Raw genomic sequence first — 15,917 nt, forward strand, 5'->3', positions numbered from 1 at the left:
GGGTCTCATCAGCACGCTGTCTGGGGAGGGCCCTTGACTGTTGTTACAATATTGCCATCGTTGTTACCAGCCAAGCAGCAATCGTACAGTAACTGCGTACTTACAAATGACACTTGTACACTTTCTAGAGTTGTTCAGGAAAAATCCACACCTGGGCTTTGTCATCTTTGGCCTGATCCCAATCCTTAGGCTCTGCTGAAGACTTTTCCATTTTCTTAAGTGACGTTAAGTGCCAGTCATACTCTATGCTGCCGGATTCAATGGCTTGACCATCGATTTTCACTTCATAAGTAAGATCTGGTCTTAAAATCAGACTGTAGAGATGTGTGAAGCTATCAACCTGCATGTATTAGGGGGACAGGGGGTAACAATGAAACCCTTAATGTTCCCACGCAGGTCCCAACATGCAGCTTAAAACAGCCATCAGTTAAGCCTTGTATAAGCAGCAAGAAGACAGAAGGGAGGAACACCGGCCAATGTAACCACAAAAGGGTATCCTACAGAATAGTCACCCTCTTGAGCAGTACTTCCTCACTTTTCTAACAGCCTTGAGTGTCTGATCCCCTCTGTACAAAGACAAATTCTCCCTCCCATCTGTAAACCCACAGGCAATTATGACCAGAAGGGGCCACTGTGCTGTTTGATTTATGAAGAGTTATGTGAAAAACACCTCTCTCTTCTATATTCTGAAAGATACCAAAGGAAGTCCACTCTCATTTGTTTCTCACTAGATAGAAGAACTTTCTAATGCTTCAAGGTATCTATCAAGGTAAGCTCTTTGAGGGCAGGCCAGGTACTTCCCAGGCCCTGGACAAGTGAAGCATTCAACAAATATCCAATAAAGGAGGGAGGGGGGGTTGCCTGGGGAGGCAGGGGTCCCCGGGACAGGCCTGCCTGTCAGCAGCAGAGGGGACTCCTGCACCATACTCCAGCAGTGTTTCTCGAAGTGCAGCCCTGGCCCAGTGGNTGCCCAGCGCTCTCTGTTTCCTCTGTCCCTTGGGACTGGGTCTCGTCTCCATCTCCCTGAGCACATCTTCCTCACTGCTGTGTTTCCAGACCTCTTTCAGATGGCAGACTGGTGATCTGACAATCATGATACTCTTTGAAAAAATGTTATGTTTTGAGTCCTTTAAAAGAAGCCAGAGTTTACTGCCAGCCTCCTGTGTGCAAGAGCTCTACCTGCATGGCCTCCCGGGGTCCTCCCAAGACCTGGACGCTCACTTTCACTCTCAGCTAGAGACAGAACCTGGAGAGGCTCACCCTGTGGCAGAACAAGAGCCCAGCAAGAGTCTGACTTGAAGGTCATGGGCACAGCCAACTCGACCGCTGGACTCTTGGGAGACACCTCACTCTCAGCTAGAGACAGAACCTGGAGAGGCTCACCCTGTGGCAGAACAAGAGCCCAGCAGGAGTCTGACTTGAAGGTCATGGGCACAGCCAACTCGACCGCTGGACTCTTGGGAGACACGTGCTGGTGGACTGACCCTAGATCCACACCCCTGACTAGGCTTGTGGTGGTGGACTGACCCCAGATCCTCACTCCTGCCTAGGCATATGCTGTGCACTGCACCTTGATCCTGACCCCTGACTGAGCCTGTGCTGTGTACTGACCCTAGATCTTCATCTGTGACCAGGCTCATGCTAGTGTACAAGGACTGAATGTCCCCCCAAAACTCATTGAAGCTTGACCCCCACTGTAACAGTGCTAAGGGGGTGAGAAATCCAATTATGGTATTTGAAAGGTGGGGCCTTTAAGAGGTGATTGGACTGTGAGGACTGTGCCCTGGTGAATGGATTGACCCATTCATGGAGTGATGGGGGTGGTTCTGATGGCTTCATAAGGAGAGCCAGTGAGAAGGTCGGCTCCCACCGTCAGCCCATTTCTCTGGCCATGTGACACCCTGCATTGCTATAGGGTCACCACCAAGGAGGCGTGTCCCCTGAGCCTTGGACTTCCCAGCCTCCAAACTGTAAGAAATACATTTCATTTCTTTATAAATTACCCAGTCTCAGGTGTTCTGTTGTAAACAACAGAAAAGGGTTAATACATGTACTGACCCTAGATCCTGACCTTGACCGAGGCTGTGCTAGTTGACTGGTCCTAGATCTCCACCCCTGACTAGGCTTGTGCTAGTGTACTGCTCCTAGATCCACACTCCTGATTAGGGCTGTGTGAGCACCATGCAGCCTCCCAGGGCACAGCAAGGCTCCAGGTGGCATCCCCTCTCCTTTTCTCCTGCCTTCAGATCAATGCCGTGGAGCTTGGATGTCAGAGACACACTCTGGGGCTGTGAGCTCATGCTTGATGGTGTGTCAGTGCCCTGAACAGACGACTCTGGCTCCCAACAAGCTCCTGGTTTCTGTTTTCATCTAGGAATGAATTACATCTCAGTTTAGATCGAGTCTACTTGGTTGGTGAGTGGGGAGGCTGGGGAGGTGGGAAGATGGGCTTCTGGTTGTTTCCCACCCAAGTACCATGTCAGTGTGGCTCGGCTCAGAGGTTAATGAATGCTTCACTACTCAGAGTGTGTAAGGCCTGCGCTAGGGCCCTGGGATATAGAGAGGATAAAACACGATCTCCAGGCCAGGGAGCTATTTGCTACCCAGGATGAATGGTCAACAAATAACTGACAGTATGGAATAAAATACATCATCTAACAGCATACAGAAGATGGAAAGGCTAGCCAAGAGGTTCTACACCAGGAAATGCTCTGCAGAGAAACCAGTGCCTTCCCACAGCTGCATCGTCCAGCTTATCCCTCAGGCTCAGCAGACTCCGTGTGGCCCAGCCTCTGGGTGGGGCTGGTTCTGGAGATGGTAGTATTTGCTTTGGAATGTGTGGCCTCACCTGCAGCTCCTTGCTCCCCTTTCTGTCCTGGGACTCCTGGAGGGCCTGGAAGGGTGTTGGCCTCTCCTGGGTCACCCCTGTCCCCAGTGGGGCCTGGGAACCCCGGATCTCCATGGACATCAGCACCTGCAGTAGAGTTAAAACAGCGGCCAGTGTCAGCATCTGCCAACCATGCACAGGTGACTCTCCCAAGTGGAGGAGCAGTAGAGTGTGACACAAAAGTAGGGACACTGAAGGTGGCCCTGGCAATTCCACGTGCTCTACAGCCTCAGAGTCACAGGATCTGAGATTTGGAAGGGATTTCAAAGCTACCATAGGAGAACACCTTCACTGCATAGGTGAGAAAACTGAGCCCCTTCTGAGGGTCCAAATTCACAGAAGAACTTGGTGGTGGAGCTGGGACCCTCTCTTAATTAGGTTTTAAAAGTTAAAGCACGATTTAAAATTTTCCCTATTCACATATGGGGTGCTCGGAGCAATCGGGGGCAGCTTACTGACAACGCTTTCCCTTCCTCTGCAGTCGGACTGGAGCTGAAATGTTAATGGAAGCATGTGTGACAGAATCTACAGGTAACATGCACACAGGCAAATTTACCTGTAGTGGGTGAATATTAGGTTACCCGAAATATCTATAAAGAGAACATTCTAATAGCAGCTGAAGATTATGGGTAATTTTTTCCCTCTTGTTTAAATGTATTTAAAAATTTTTTTTCTCCACTGAACATGAATTTATAAATTGAAAACAGTAAAATTTGCCTTTTCAAAAAAGACATAATCAGTAATAAAATGATTTTCCTCTCTCTTTGCCCTATGTCCTTCAAATGTTATTTTATTAGATAAATTAAAAAGTTAAATGAAAAGACGAGGACTTTAATATTTAAGATGAAAGGACCTAATTTAACATAAAGAAGTTTCAGAGAAGCTACAGACCCTCTCTGTACTGCGCCATTTCAGCTTCTGGGAGGACAGGGTTAGAGAGAGGCTTTCTGCAGAAAATAAATCAACATCTGAGTTTCTGATGTTCTAGAAGGGGCTAATGATGCAAACCTTACTCTGCCATGGGCTTCTGGAAACAATGGGGCTTTGTATACTCTTCGGGAAGAAAATGTGGTAAAACAGTTTATAAAAGCAGCAGAAAATGCTATTAAAGGTGTCAGTTTCTTTTCCCTGTGGGACAAAAACCTTGGTATGCCCTTGCCGTGGACTGAATTGTGTGCCCCCCAAATTCGTAGGTTGAATCCCTCACCCTGAAGAGATGGTATTTGGAGGTGGGGCCTTGGGAGGTGACAGGGTTAGATGAGGTCATGAGTGTGGGGACATGTGAGGACACAGAGAGAAGCCAGGAAGTGGCCCTCCGCAGAGCCTGACCCTGCTGGCACACTCCCCCAAATTCGTAGGTTGAATCCCTCACCCTGAAGAGATGGTATTTGGAGGTGGGGCCTTGAGAGGTGACAGGGTTAGATGAGGTCATGAGTGTGGGGACACGTGAGGACACAGAGAGAAGCCAGGAAGTGGCCCTCCGCAGAGCCTGACCCTGCTGGCACACCGGCACGACTTCCAGCCTCCAGAACTGTGAGGAAGCGAGTCTCTGTTGGTGCCTCACAGCCTGCGGTACTTTGCTATGGCAACCTGAGCTGACCGTGACTGTTATCACTGCTGCAAAGAATAAGCACAGGCCTGGGGACAGCTGAGCACCGTGTCTTTCTCGTGCAATGAGATACACACTGCAAATACGGCAAGGGGTGGGTAGATATTTTGGACAACTGAGGGAACAAATGCACCCCAAATGTCCCCATTCTGCTGCTGCAGATGCAGAATATTTGTTTTTCTCTCCATCTAGAAGCCTGATGGGTCTCAACACAGTTTTTGACTTGAAGGGATGGATTTTTAGGAACACCTAGCAGTCTGCAGGACCACCAGGGACCCCAAGTCCAGCCCTGCAGGGAAGCCCCCCCTTGCTGAGACCGCCCCGTTCTCTGCAGTCTGGGATGGCACACCAGCACAGAGACTCCCCACCCCCAACACCGCTGGGTGTGATCGTGGGGCTGGGACCACCGCCGAGTACCTGGGGATCCCGGAAAGCCTTTGGTGCCGGGCAAGCCGTGTAATCCACCGATGCCTCGGATTCCCGGGAAACCTGTGAGAATGTCACTCATTGTCATAGCGAAGGGGGCTCTGACTGGGAGTAATCCTTCTGATAATTCAGACATGTTTTAATTTGCTATGATACTGTTGCCCCTGCAATTTCTGCTAATCCGCAGAGGGGACTCCTGCACCATACTCCAGCAGTGTTTCTCGAAGTGCAGCCCTGGCCCAGTGGCACTGCCTGGGAATGCATGGGAAATGCCTACTCCCAGGCCTGCCCCGACCTGCTGAATCGGAACCCAGGTGGCCAATTTCACAGCCCTGGGAGATCCTGGTGCTGCTCAGGGTTAACAGCCACTTGCCTCCTCCTCTTAAAGGCTCTGTGTCAGTAGGCACCTCCTTATTGACAGCCAAAGTAAAGGCCTCTTAAGCTTCCATCTGTACCACCCCTATGGCTTTGTCCTGGATCAACACTATAGTCTACTCCGTATCCCCCTGAGGCTACTGTAGACTGCTGTGACAGCCGCATACACAAGCTTCTAACACCCTCCGCCTGCTCTCTGCCTGCCTTCCTCTCCACCCGCCCTTCCTAATCTATGTGTTGGGCTCCATCATCCCTGATTGCTGGCACCCTCTGGGATTTCCAGAGCATCTGTTCCTCACACATATAGAAACGCCTACAAAATCCACACTTTCAGCCCCAATCATCAGCCTGAGCTTCAGACTTGTGTTTCCAACAACTTCCTGGACTGAACACCTCCGACCTGGATGGCTGCCAGGATTTCACACCAAGTCATCCAAAAACGACCTCGGAGTCTGCCCGAGCCCACTCCTCAGCCTTTGTTTCCCCTCTTGGTTAACAGCGACACCACTGAGAGTCATTGTCTACATCCTCAGTACTCACATTCCAAACATCAGAGTCCTCACCATCCCACCCAAATTATGTCAAACCTCTCCTGTGTTCTGCATCCCGCCACACCTTGGCCCAACAGTCTCACCTGTCTCCCTGCCTGTTGATCAGCCTCTGCCCTTCCACCCACAAACAAGCCATTTTCCTAATCCACAGATCAGGTCCCCTCCTCAAAAACCCTTGAGAGCTGACCATTGCCTGCAGGTGAGGTTCTGGGCCTTTCCTCCACAGCATCACAGCAGAACAGAGCTCTATGACCCTAACTGTGTGCCCTTCCCTGAGAAGACCACAGTGCTGACTAGCTGCTGTGACTCAGGCTGTTGCCACAGCCACGTGGCAGCAGCACATCTCTGGGGATGTTATCAGCTTGTGGAGGCTGCTCAGGGCTATCTATGTAAACCTGCTGACTCGAAGTGACTCTCTCCTGGCCTCCCTATAGAACAAGTGTCCCTGGGCCGGCCCGTGGCTCACTCGGGAGAGTGCGGTGCTGATAACACCAAGGCCCTGGGTTCGGATCCCATATAGGGATGGCCGGTTTGCTCACTGGGTGAGCGTGGTGCTGACAACACCAAGCCAAGGGTTGAGATCCCCTTACCGGTCATCTTTGAAAAAAAAAAAAATAACAAGTGTCCCTGCATGTCCCAGACTGGACCTTGAAGCCTCTGGGGCATCGTCTCCTTTCTTTCCCCACACTCCACCATGTAACTGAACAATTTCCCTGGAATCAATGGTAAAGACCTTTGACCTGCCCTTTGGTCTAGACACTAAGGAAGGGAGGAAGACTGGGGCTGCATGTTCCCTCTTGCCCCCATGGCAGGAGTGTCAGAACAATCCTGGTGTACAGGAGGTCCTGCTGATCCTTGATAACTATGATACCACTGGGTGGGACCCTGAGAGGAACCTCATGTCTCCAGGATTTTGCGAGGAGGCTGAGTGCTCCCCTGGCAGGGTTAGGACAGAATAAAGAAGAGCTATGGACTGTTACCCTCTACCTGGTCAATGATCTTGAAATGCCCTTGGGTATCCTGCCCGTATTCATGGAGGGTCTTCAAGGTGCTAGAAAGCTCCACGGGACAAGTCCCCACTTCTTGGTGATCACATTCAAAGGGGGGGGGGGGGGCACTAGAGAATGTACTTTCCCTCCATAGGCCCAAGGTCAAGGACCTAATGCAAACTGTCTCTTTGAGAAGCCCAGGACCAAGTGGGTCACATAGGGATCCACCCAGATCTATGTCCTCACCAGTGCATATAACTCAGCATATAATTGAGTTATAAAGCAGGCCTTAAAAAAAATAATAAATAAACTAAAAAAATAAATAAAATTTAAAAAAACAAATAAAGCAGGTCCTAAAACAACCTATTATTTTCATAGGATTCCCTGGATAAAAAAGCAAGAAAGTATGATTTCATTTTAGAAATATTCCCATTTTAGAATGTTGTCAGATTCTGAAGATTATCTAATTTCTCCAGAATGTGTTTTTATCCTGAATATTTCATTTTTTAGTGTTGATGGATATGGATGGAATGTGACTATCCTGTTGTAACCCTTATGGGGCAAATTATGTGATGTCATAGCTCGCAGTAAAAAGTGACTGTGGGTATAAACCAGAAAACAAACCAAAATGGACAAGTGTCTCCAATGGGCCTGGCCTCTAAGCTATAAAACAGGTACGGGAGGTATGTTTGCTAAGACCCATCCCTGGCTTAGTTTAATATTTTTAGATCAAAACCATTTTCTCTAAACTTAATGACCATCAGGCAAGAGTTAATACAATCACTCATTTGAATACAAGAGCATTTACCTTACACCTGATTAATTTCTTGTTTGAATGATACTGATTCTTGAAATGTAAAATAACATGAACTTTCTTGATATCAAATCCACAAATATCAGGTCCTACAAAAAAAAATATCAGCTGCTCTCAATTTCCTTCCATAATGTGTCAACATAAAATACCCATCCCCCTAACCATTTCCCTTAAATATAAGGGCACAGGAAGCTTGTATGTCCAGGAATAATCACATATTCACGTTAAGATATTTAAATGGATGGTGGCCACCTCTTTCCCCATTAGTCAGGTCACTTCTTTGGCCACCAAAGCCACCTTGGACTCAAGGGTGAACCAGCACATGAGTAAGAAAAGTAAGGTCTAACAGTCTAACAAATGTCCCCCAGTCTGAAGCTCTGACAGTTCACCTGTGACCCGGTGAGGGGTGCAGGTTTCAGAGCTGGAGACTAGCTGTAATCCAATCCCAACTCTCATTCACTGTGCCGGGACATTTGGTAACTACATGGCCTCCCTGTGCCTCGGTGTCCTGGTGTACAAAATGAGGACGTTAAATTTTGACTTCACAAAGCTATTGTGACAATGAAATAGGCTAACATTGGCAAATCGTTTACTAAGACAAAGCTTAATACTTGTTGCTATTACATTATTATTATTATATTATTATTATTATTGATATATTATTAATATAATATGATGATGATGATGATACTCCAAGACAACACATATGTCCTTTTTTTTTTTTTTTTAAAGATGACCAATAAGGGGATCTTAACCCTTGACTTGGTGCCATCAGCACTACACTCTCCCAAGTGAGCCACAGGCCGACCCTATTTTTTTTTTTTTCATTGTTTTATTGACTTGTCTTTTAAGTCATATGGATAAGAGGTGTTACAAACCAAAAATTCAATAATAATTGATTTTATATTTATCTATTTAGCATTCTTTAAACAGTTATTTTTTAAAATTTATTCCTTATATGACTTCAAGTTTCTATCTAGAGTTCTTTCATCTTAGCCTAAAGTCTCTTTAGTGTTTCTCAAACCTCAGGTCTACTAGCAATAAACTCTCAAAGCTCTCACGTTCTGAGAATATTTTATTTTGTTCTTAATTTTTTTTTTTTTTTTTCCTTTTTGAGACCGGCTGAGTGCAGTGAGCGCACCGGTCATCCTTATATAGGATCCGAACCCGCGGCGGGAGCGCTGCTGCGCTCCCAGCGCCGCACCGCACTCTCCCGAGTGCGCCACGGGCTCGGCACTTGTTCTTCATTTTTGAAGGATAGTTTTGGCAAATATAGAATGTATAGACATACGTTCTTAATGATAACTTTACATCATAAGCAAAAGAGAGGTTATGATTTGTACGTAGGTTCTGATCAACTGTACAGTCTGGAGAGTACCATTCAAAAGTTAAGGATTTTTAAATTGGCACTTAGAAGGTTAAGTTTCAGTCACTAAAAAACAGAATGTTATAGGACACGCTACGCCCCAGATGGGGCCAGATAAGAGACTATGGAGTTCGGAATGTGCTAAACAAGGTTTACAGGTTATCTGGAAAATTCATCAAACCTTCTGAAGATGTTTGGAATCACCCTCCTCTGGCTTTACTGACATTAAGCCTTAAGAATGCACGAAAGCATCCCAGTGTCTTTCTGTCTTCAGTGGAATTCCACTACATCCACTGACCTGGGCACCCACCCCTGGGGATTCTGAGGCAATCCCAGTGTAAACACCAGCAGATGACTGTGACCTCTTCCAGATGCCACTTCAGCTCCAAAGGAGCTTGCAGCAGCAACCCTCCAGAACCAACAGTAGAGATCCAGGCTGCCTGTAGTTACTTTAAGAATATTATCAATTTGCCAGAAGTAGGTGCTACACTGAACTTGGAAATGACGGTCTGTGGAATTGACAAAGAACACTGGCTCTGTCTCCCAGCAGAGTTCTCGAAGGACACGTGTGTGTGTAACTTCTTTTTGTCATCACTGGAAAATATCCCAGTTCAATTTTTAAAACAAAGACTATGGTATGTGAACTATTTCTATGAAAGTCTACTTCCTCACGATTGAAACATGCAATTTTTTTCCTTCAAAATTGTTCAGAATTTCCCTCTCTATTCCTAAGCATCTACATGCTTTGAATATTTAATTAAGCTTCAGAACACATGCAGAATTGGCCAGAAAATGTGGACATTCTTTTTTTTTTCTTTGTTTTATTAAATGATGTCCTTTGAATCATACTGGGCATTCTCCTATAACAGCAATAATAAAATACTTATGCACGTAATGATTTCTGTAAGAAAATGCAGTGGACAAATGGGCTCTGAAGTCAGGCTGACCTGACTTTGGGCAAGTAGTTTCATCTCTCTGAGCCTCAGTTTCCTTGTTTGCAAAATGGGGCTATGTTACCTATTTCTTGGGTTTTTTTTTTTTTTTTTTTTAAAGATGACCGGTAAGGGGATCTTAACCCTCGACTTGGTGTTGTCAGCACCACGCTCACCCAGTGAGCGAACCGGCCATCCCTATATGGGATCCGAACCCGTGGCCTTGGTGTTATCAGCACCGCACTCTACCGAGTGAGCCACAGGCCGGCCCTATTTCTTGGGTTTTATGCATAACCTGAGACTGTGAATTTAAGTCCCCTGGCAAGGGCCCAATAAAATCATGCTTCTCTTCTCTTCCAACACCCCACCCCTCAGCAAGCTCCTCTCACATGAAAGGCTGGAGCTGAGACATTTCCAGGAAGTGATCTAACAATGACAGAGTGGGTCTGAGTACAATGGAACTGATTTTGAGTTAAAAACAGATAATACCAAAAATTTATTTTAATCGTTTTTTTTTTCACTCCAAAGTGTGTTTCTTTGCAATTCAGACGTAGCAGACATATGCTATATATAATTAAAAGTAGTATTTCTGGCAGATATTTTTGGTGATTTTGTTTACCAAGCCTAACAATCGAATATTTGTGAAATCATCTAATTCAAAAGATGTTTTTCCCTGATATCTCTGCCATCCTGTTTTAAGAGAATAATGATAATAACCCAAACCAAGACACTTTAATATCTTTTAAAGTCAAAATAAGCACCTTTTCCATTCCAGATTTTAAATTTAAGAGTAAATGCAAGGCATGGCAGAGTAGAAAAAGTCTGAGGGCTGGCCTGTGGCTCACTTGGGAGAGCATGGTGCTGACAACACCAAGGGGTTAAGATCCCCTTACCAGTTATCTTTAAAAAGAAAAAGAAAAGAAAAACTCTGGGCAGGGGTCAGGATTATCGAGTTGGTGGAGACTTTGCATCTATCTAATGCTATGGCCTTGCAGAAGTCCATTTGATGTCTACAATGACTGACTGGGATTACAGCTAAATTTAATAAGCAATCTAATACCTAACACCTAATAAAACAGAAAAAATACTAATGTTCCTTCTACTTCTAAGGCGGATTCTAAATAACGGTATGACCAGCAGTGTATATACAAACATAAGAATAGTATAGTCAGGCAGCAGAAGCCTGATCCCGATCACGATCAATTCAGAGATAAGCATGGAAATCCTAGACGAGGGAGAAAAATTCTGCAAGCCATCCATGTCAGGAGACAAGAGAAAAGAATTTTGAAGAATGACTCCCACATTTGGGTTCTGAATGGATATTTGTGAAGTACATTAATTCTTAAATTAATCCACTCACTTCAGTTATGTCTATTTCTTATTGCCCAATGCGGTCCCTTCCCAGTTTCCACTCAAATTTTAATCAAATATACCTGGTGTCAGGAGACATTTTATATTTTCCAGGGATCCATGGCTTTTTCTGTAAAGGGCCTGATAGTAAATATTTTTGGCTTTGTGGGCCTGATGGTGTCTGTTGCAATGACTTGACTCTGCCACTGCTGGTGGAATGCAGCCACAGACAACATGTAAACAAATGGAGAGTGGCTGTGTTCCTGTAAGACTTCATTTGTGGACACTGGAACTTAAATTTCATATAATTTTCATGTGTTAAAGAACATTATCTTTGTTCTGACTTTTTTCTGACCACTTAAAAATGTAAAAACCATTCGTAGTTTACAAACACAGGCGGTGGGCCTATTTGGCACATGGCCAAGGATTACTAACTCCTGATAAATTCAAAACATGGGAGCTACATTAATATAGTATAAATAACTTTTTCAGAAGCTCAGTAGAATAGTAAAGTTGCCTTTTTATAATATTAATTAGGTTTAACAGTGCTAAAAATTTCGGGTCATATATACTCAATACTACTACCCTAGCTGTGTTAGTAAAGTCTAAAGATCATACGAGGTGGAAGGGTTTTCAAAGTCACTAGAAATGGTTGTGATGTACTATCTGAACTCACCAAACATAATATAGTACGGCGACTTTCCATTCAGGTTCTTCTGATCCACGTCTGCAGGGAAGACCTTAATGTACCCCCCTCCGCAGTCCATCTTCTGCTCATGTTTTACTGTGTACTGAATGATCAGAGTCTTCCCTTTGTTGCTAAATGGTTTGAAGCTTGCAGAGATGGCATAGAAGCGGCCATTCTGAGTAGTTTGCAGACCTTTACACAAAATGTACTCATGAGGGATTAGGAATGATATTGCATTCAATAATGCAGGGGACTTAAACTGATGTCCTTCCCTCACTCCCAACAATAAATGTCTTAACCATTTACATTGAGCCAATGCTTATAGTGCATTTATGTAATAATGAGCACACTACTAACAGGCCCTCTGCTCCCACAGAACTTCTATTTCACACATCTGGATGTTTTTGTACTTATACCATTGTTATTAGCTACAAAAACACTTCAACTCTAAATGACAAATACACAATCTAATTATGGATAAAAAGTTAATTTTGTTTCCCTTCATCTTCTAAGGGGTGGGAACATACAATGAAGTTTGTGTAGCAACTGAACAAAAACTGGAACACTCTTTCTTTTCCTTAATTCTCATCATAAAACAGCTATTTCAGAGACACAGCAGGTGCTGATGAGAGCATGCCTGACGTGGCACTGATCTGTAACAATATGCTTCATTGCACTGCTTGAGCTGCTCTGCTGATGTCATCTTTTTATGAAAACACCAACTTTTCCTCATGAGCAGCTCTTTTCTGTTTATGTGTTCACTTTGAGATCAAACCTCCCTTTCTCAGTAGCCACTAGGCTCAGTCCCAAATCCTTTTCTTACACAGGAGTTTGTCAGACAAACCTGAAGATAGAACCATTTTTTTTAAGGACCATTCTTATTAAAACCTACCCTATGCCATCATCAATGAAGTTGGCATTTGGTATCCATGTGTCCAAGCCTGAACTCATGGCTGATTCCCACTACCACATCTCTCTCTCCCCACTCCATTCTTCTCCCACCTTGCCCTTTCACAGGGGATTCGGATCCCCGAGCCCCCACCATCCCCCACCATCCCCCACCATCAAGGCAATTCTGAAGGTCATATGATTCTCCACCTCCCTCTGTCTTGCCACCCTCCGTGGCCACCCCCATTTTCTTCCACCACCTCCCATCTCTGTCTGACTAAATTCGACTCGTCTTTCCATTCATGGCTTCTATGTCCTGGTATCAGGAGACCAGAAGGGAAGGGGCCATATTAACTGGTATCCCCAGTACCTTGCCTGTGTCTGCTCTCTGTAAATATGTGCTGAAGGAAAAAATGAAATGCACAGAATTTCAGGATTCCAAATTGGAGGAGGGAAAAACACTGGGGGCGGGGGGGACCGCAAAGACGCTAAGTGGAATGCCCTGTCCTTGAGCAAGTATCCTGGAATAACCTGTTTAATGTCATTCCATTTTTTTTTTTTTAAAAAAGATGACCGGTAAGGGGATCTCAACCCTTGGCTTGGTGTTGTCAGCACCATGCTCAGCCAGTGAGCAAACCGGCCATCCCTATACAGGATCCGAACCCGCAGCCTTGGTGTTATCAGCACCGCACTCTACCGAGTGAGCCACGGGGCGGCCTTAATGTCATTCCATTTTTGTCATATACCTATACTCTAAATTTTTACCAACTGTTTGGGTCAACATGTATCTTACAAAACAATGCATATATAATCCAAAGCCAGAATCTTCTAGACTCGGGGCAACACTGGAGCAACAGGGCCAAGATGGAGATTAAGTGGATGGTGGGGAAGAAGGAAACTTTTCACCTAAATCAGGGTCCACAAACCTTTTCTGTAAAGCTAGATAGTAAATATTTAGATTTGTGGGCCATTCGGTGTCTGTCCCAATTACTCTACACTGCCTCTGCAGCATAGACACAGCCATAGACAATATGGAAACGAATGGGAATGGCTGTGTTCCAATAAAACTCTATTTATGGGCACTAAACTTTCATACATTTCACTAGATTTTACAAAATTTTTACATGTCACAAAACACTACTCTTCTTTTGGTTTTTTTCCCCAACAAAAAATATAAAAACTGATGGCTGGCCAGTTAGCTCAATCTCTAGTGTGTGAGGCTGATAACACCAAGGTCAAGGGTTAGGATACCCCTACCAACCGTCAAAAAAATAAAAATAAAAATAAATAAATAAATAAAAACCACTCTCAGGTCGCTGGCTGTACAAAAAGATAGACTAGCTGTAGTGCATCCACCTTGGACAATCAGACATAAGAAGCAGCCAGAATAGATATTATCCTTGGGTCAGGAGAAATTAGGGTGGGATGGGGAGCACTCAAAGGAAGCCTATTGCAGGGAGAGCTGAAAATATCCCGTATCTTGACCTGGGTGTACAGATGTGAAAAGTCATTGTGTTGGAATCCTAAGATTTGTGCAGTTGACAGCAAGCCACTTTTACCTCCATTTTTTCCTTTACAGTGTAAAAATAAAAATGAGAGGAAGTATCTATCCTCCAACCGTTTTCCCTCTGTGAGGCAAGACCCTAGGGTCCCCGAGCTCATTTTACTGCTTATGTAGTGGGGTGACCTTGGACAATAAAGGAGAGAGAGAAAAAAACAAGGCAAGGAAGTCTACTTGTCCCTTAATGTCCTCGCCCATAAAATGAGTTGGGGGTATGTCACACCTGTCTTGGAAGGTCGCTACGGGGTTTACATTTGACTCGATTTTCTCCTGATTCTACACTAACCTTTGTCTTTCTCTTTGTGGCCATAAAACTTCCCCGATGAGAGTCTAAAATGCCCAAATTGGGAATCATTGATGGACTGCACCCATCGGTTCCTCCAGCGTTCTGTTGGGGGAAAACAAGGCAGGTCAGAGCTGAAAACTGTGAATGTGGGTCAAGGGGAGGTGACAGTGGCCCTCGAGGCTCCGCCACCGTCGACCCCGCGAAGACGGGCCCGGGGACAACGGCGACCCCGGCCATCCCTTGGGCAGCGGGGCCTGGGGAAGCTGACGCCCCCACCACCACAGGCGTCAACGCCTTCACCTCCGTCGAGAAACTCCTCCTGGAAGTAGACGGTGGCCAGCGCCACCCGCAGCACGCAGAGGGCCCACAGCGGGACGCGAGCCCGGGACATGGTGGCGTGCGCGGCGCTTCTTCCCGTAACCACACCTCGCCTCCCGGCGGTCCCTGCGGCTCGCCTGGCACTCTCAAGAACTACAACTCCCGTCACGCCTCGCGATTGTGACCCGAGACACCATTGGTTTCCGGCAAACGATGCATGCCAGGCCTGCCTAGGAACTACTGCTCCCATGATGCCTCGCGATTGTGACCTCGAGGGCCATTGGCCCGCGGAGCGCGATGCGCGCCGGGAGATGTAGTCTCTTCCGCCCTGGCGCGGTTGCCTGGCGCAACGGTCCTCTTTGGCTTGTGTGCCTGTCCGGAGCGCGACTGTGGCCTTCGCTGAGGGGACAGCGTAGGTGAGGTCTGTGGAGCTTGTGGGGCGCCCGGGCTGGCGAGAAGGGGACTGGGGTGCTCCCCGGGGTTGGGCCAGTCGGACGGCTGGAGGGCGGCCCTGCGCCTCAGTTTCCCTGTCTGGGGGCCACGGAGCGTGGTCCGGTGCGGGTCGCTCCAAGGCTAGGGAAGGGAGTCCGCTAGTTTGAGGGGCGACAGTGTCCTCAAAGTTTGGTTTATTTATTTTAGATAACTTTGCTGAGGTATCATTTACCTACCATAACACCCCATTTAAGCGTAGGACCCCATTATTTTTTAGTAAATTTACAATGTTGTGCAACCACTACCACAATCCAGCGTTAGAACTTTTCTGTCACCCGAGGAGATGAAGCGTCCTGTGCCTTTCTTTGCAGCTGATCCCCGCTGCCAGTCCCAGTCCCAGGCAACCACTGATCTGCTTTCTTTTCTTTCTTTCTTTTTTTTTTTT

At 46.1% G+C, this 15,917-nt stretch overlaps 2 protein-coding genes across 7 annotated transcripts in view; one reads left to right on the top strand and one right to left on the bottom strand.

Annotated features, from left to right (window-relative positions):
- The window catches only part of CALR3 (calreticulin 3), a 24,773-nt gene extending 9,604 nt beyond the window's left edge, over positions 1 to 15,169 (bottom strand). Inside the window, exons 1-5 of the mRNA XM_008583002.1 lie at positions 15,023 to 15,169; positions 14,723 to 14,824; positions 11,976 to 12,179; positions 7,646 to 7,740; positions 152 to 340 (exon numbers count right to left, since the gene is read on the bottom strand). Of these exons, the coding sequence (XP_008581224.1) occupies positions 152 to 340; positions 7,646 to 7,740; positions 11,976 to 12,179; positions 14,723 to 14,824; positions 15,023 to 15,113 (681 nt within the window). The 5' untranslated portion in view covers positions 15,114 to 15,169. The remainder of the gene's footprint in view (positions 1 to 151; positions 341 to 7,645; positions 7,741 to 11,975; positions 12,180 to 14,722; positions 14,825 to 15,022) is intronic.
- Positions 15,170 to 15,375: 206 nt separating this feature from the next.
- The window catches only part of LOC103598940 (chromosome unknown open reading frame, human C19orf44), a 19,815-nt gene continuing 19,273 nt past the window's right edge, over positions 15,376 to 15,917 (top strand). For 5 of the 6 annotated variants that reach the window (XM_008583012.1, XM_008583009.1, XM_008583008.1 and 2 more), the window contains exon 1: positions 15,382 to 15,461. The gene's annotated coding sequence lies outside the window, so the exon portion shown is untranslated. Of the gene's footprint in view, positions 15,462 to 15,917 lie in introns of all 6 variants that reach the window. The other variant, XM_008583006.1, reaches the window with a different exon arrangement.

The sequence above is a fragment of the Galeopterus variegatus genome, unplaced genomic scaffold, assembly GCF_000696425.1.
Source record: "Galeopterus variegatus unplaced genomic scaffold, G_variegatus-3.0.2 Scaffold2794, whole genome shotgun sequence".
NCBI classification, from domain to species: Eukaryota; Metazoa; Chordata; class Mammalia; order Dermoptera; family Cynocephalidae; genus Galeopterus; species Galeopterus variegatus.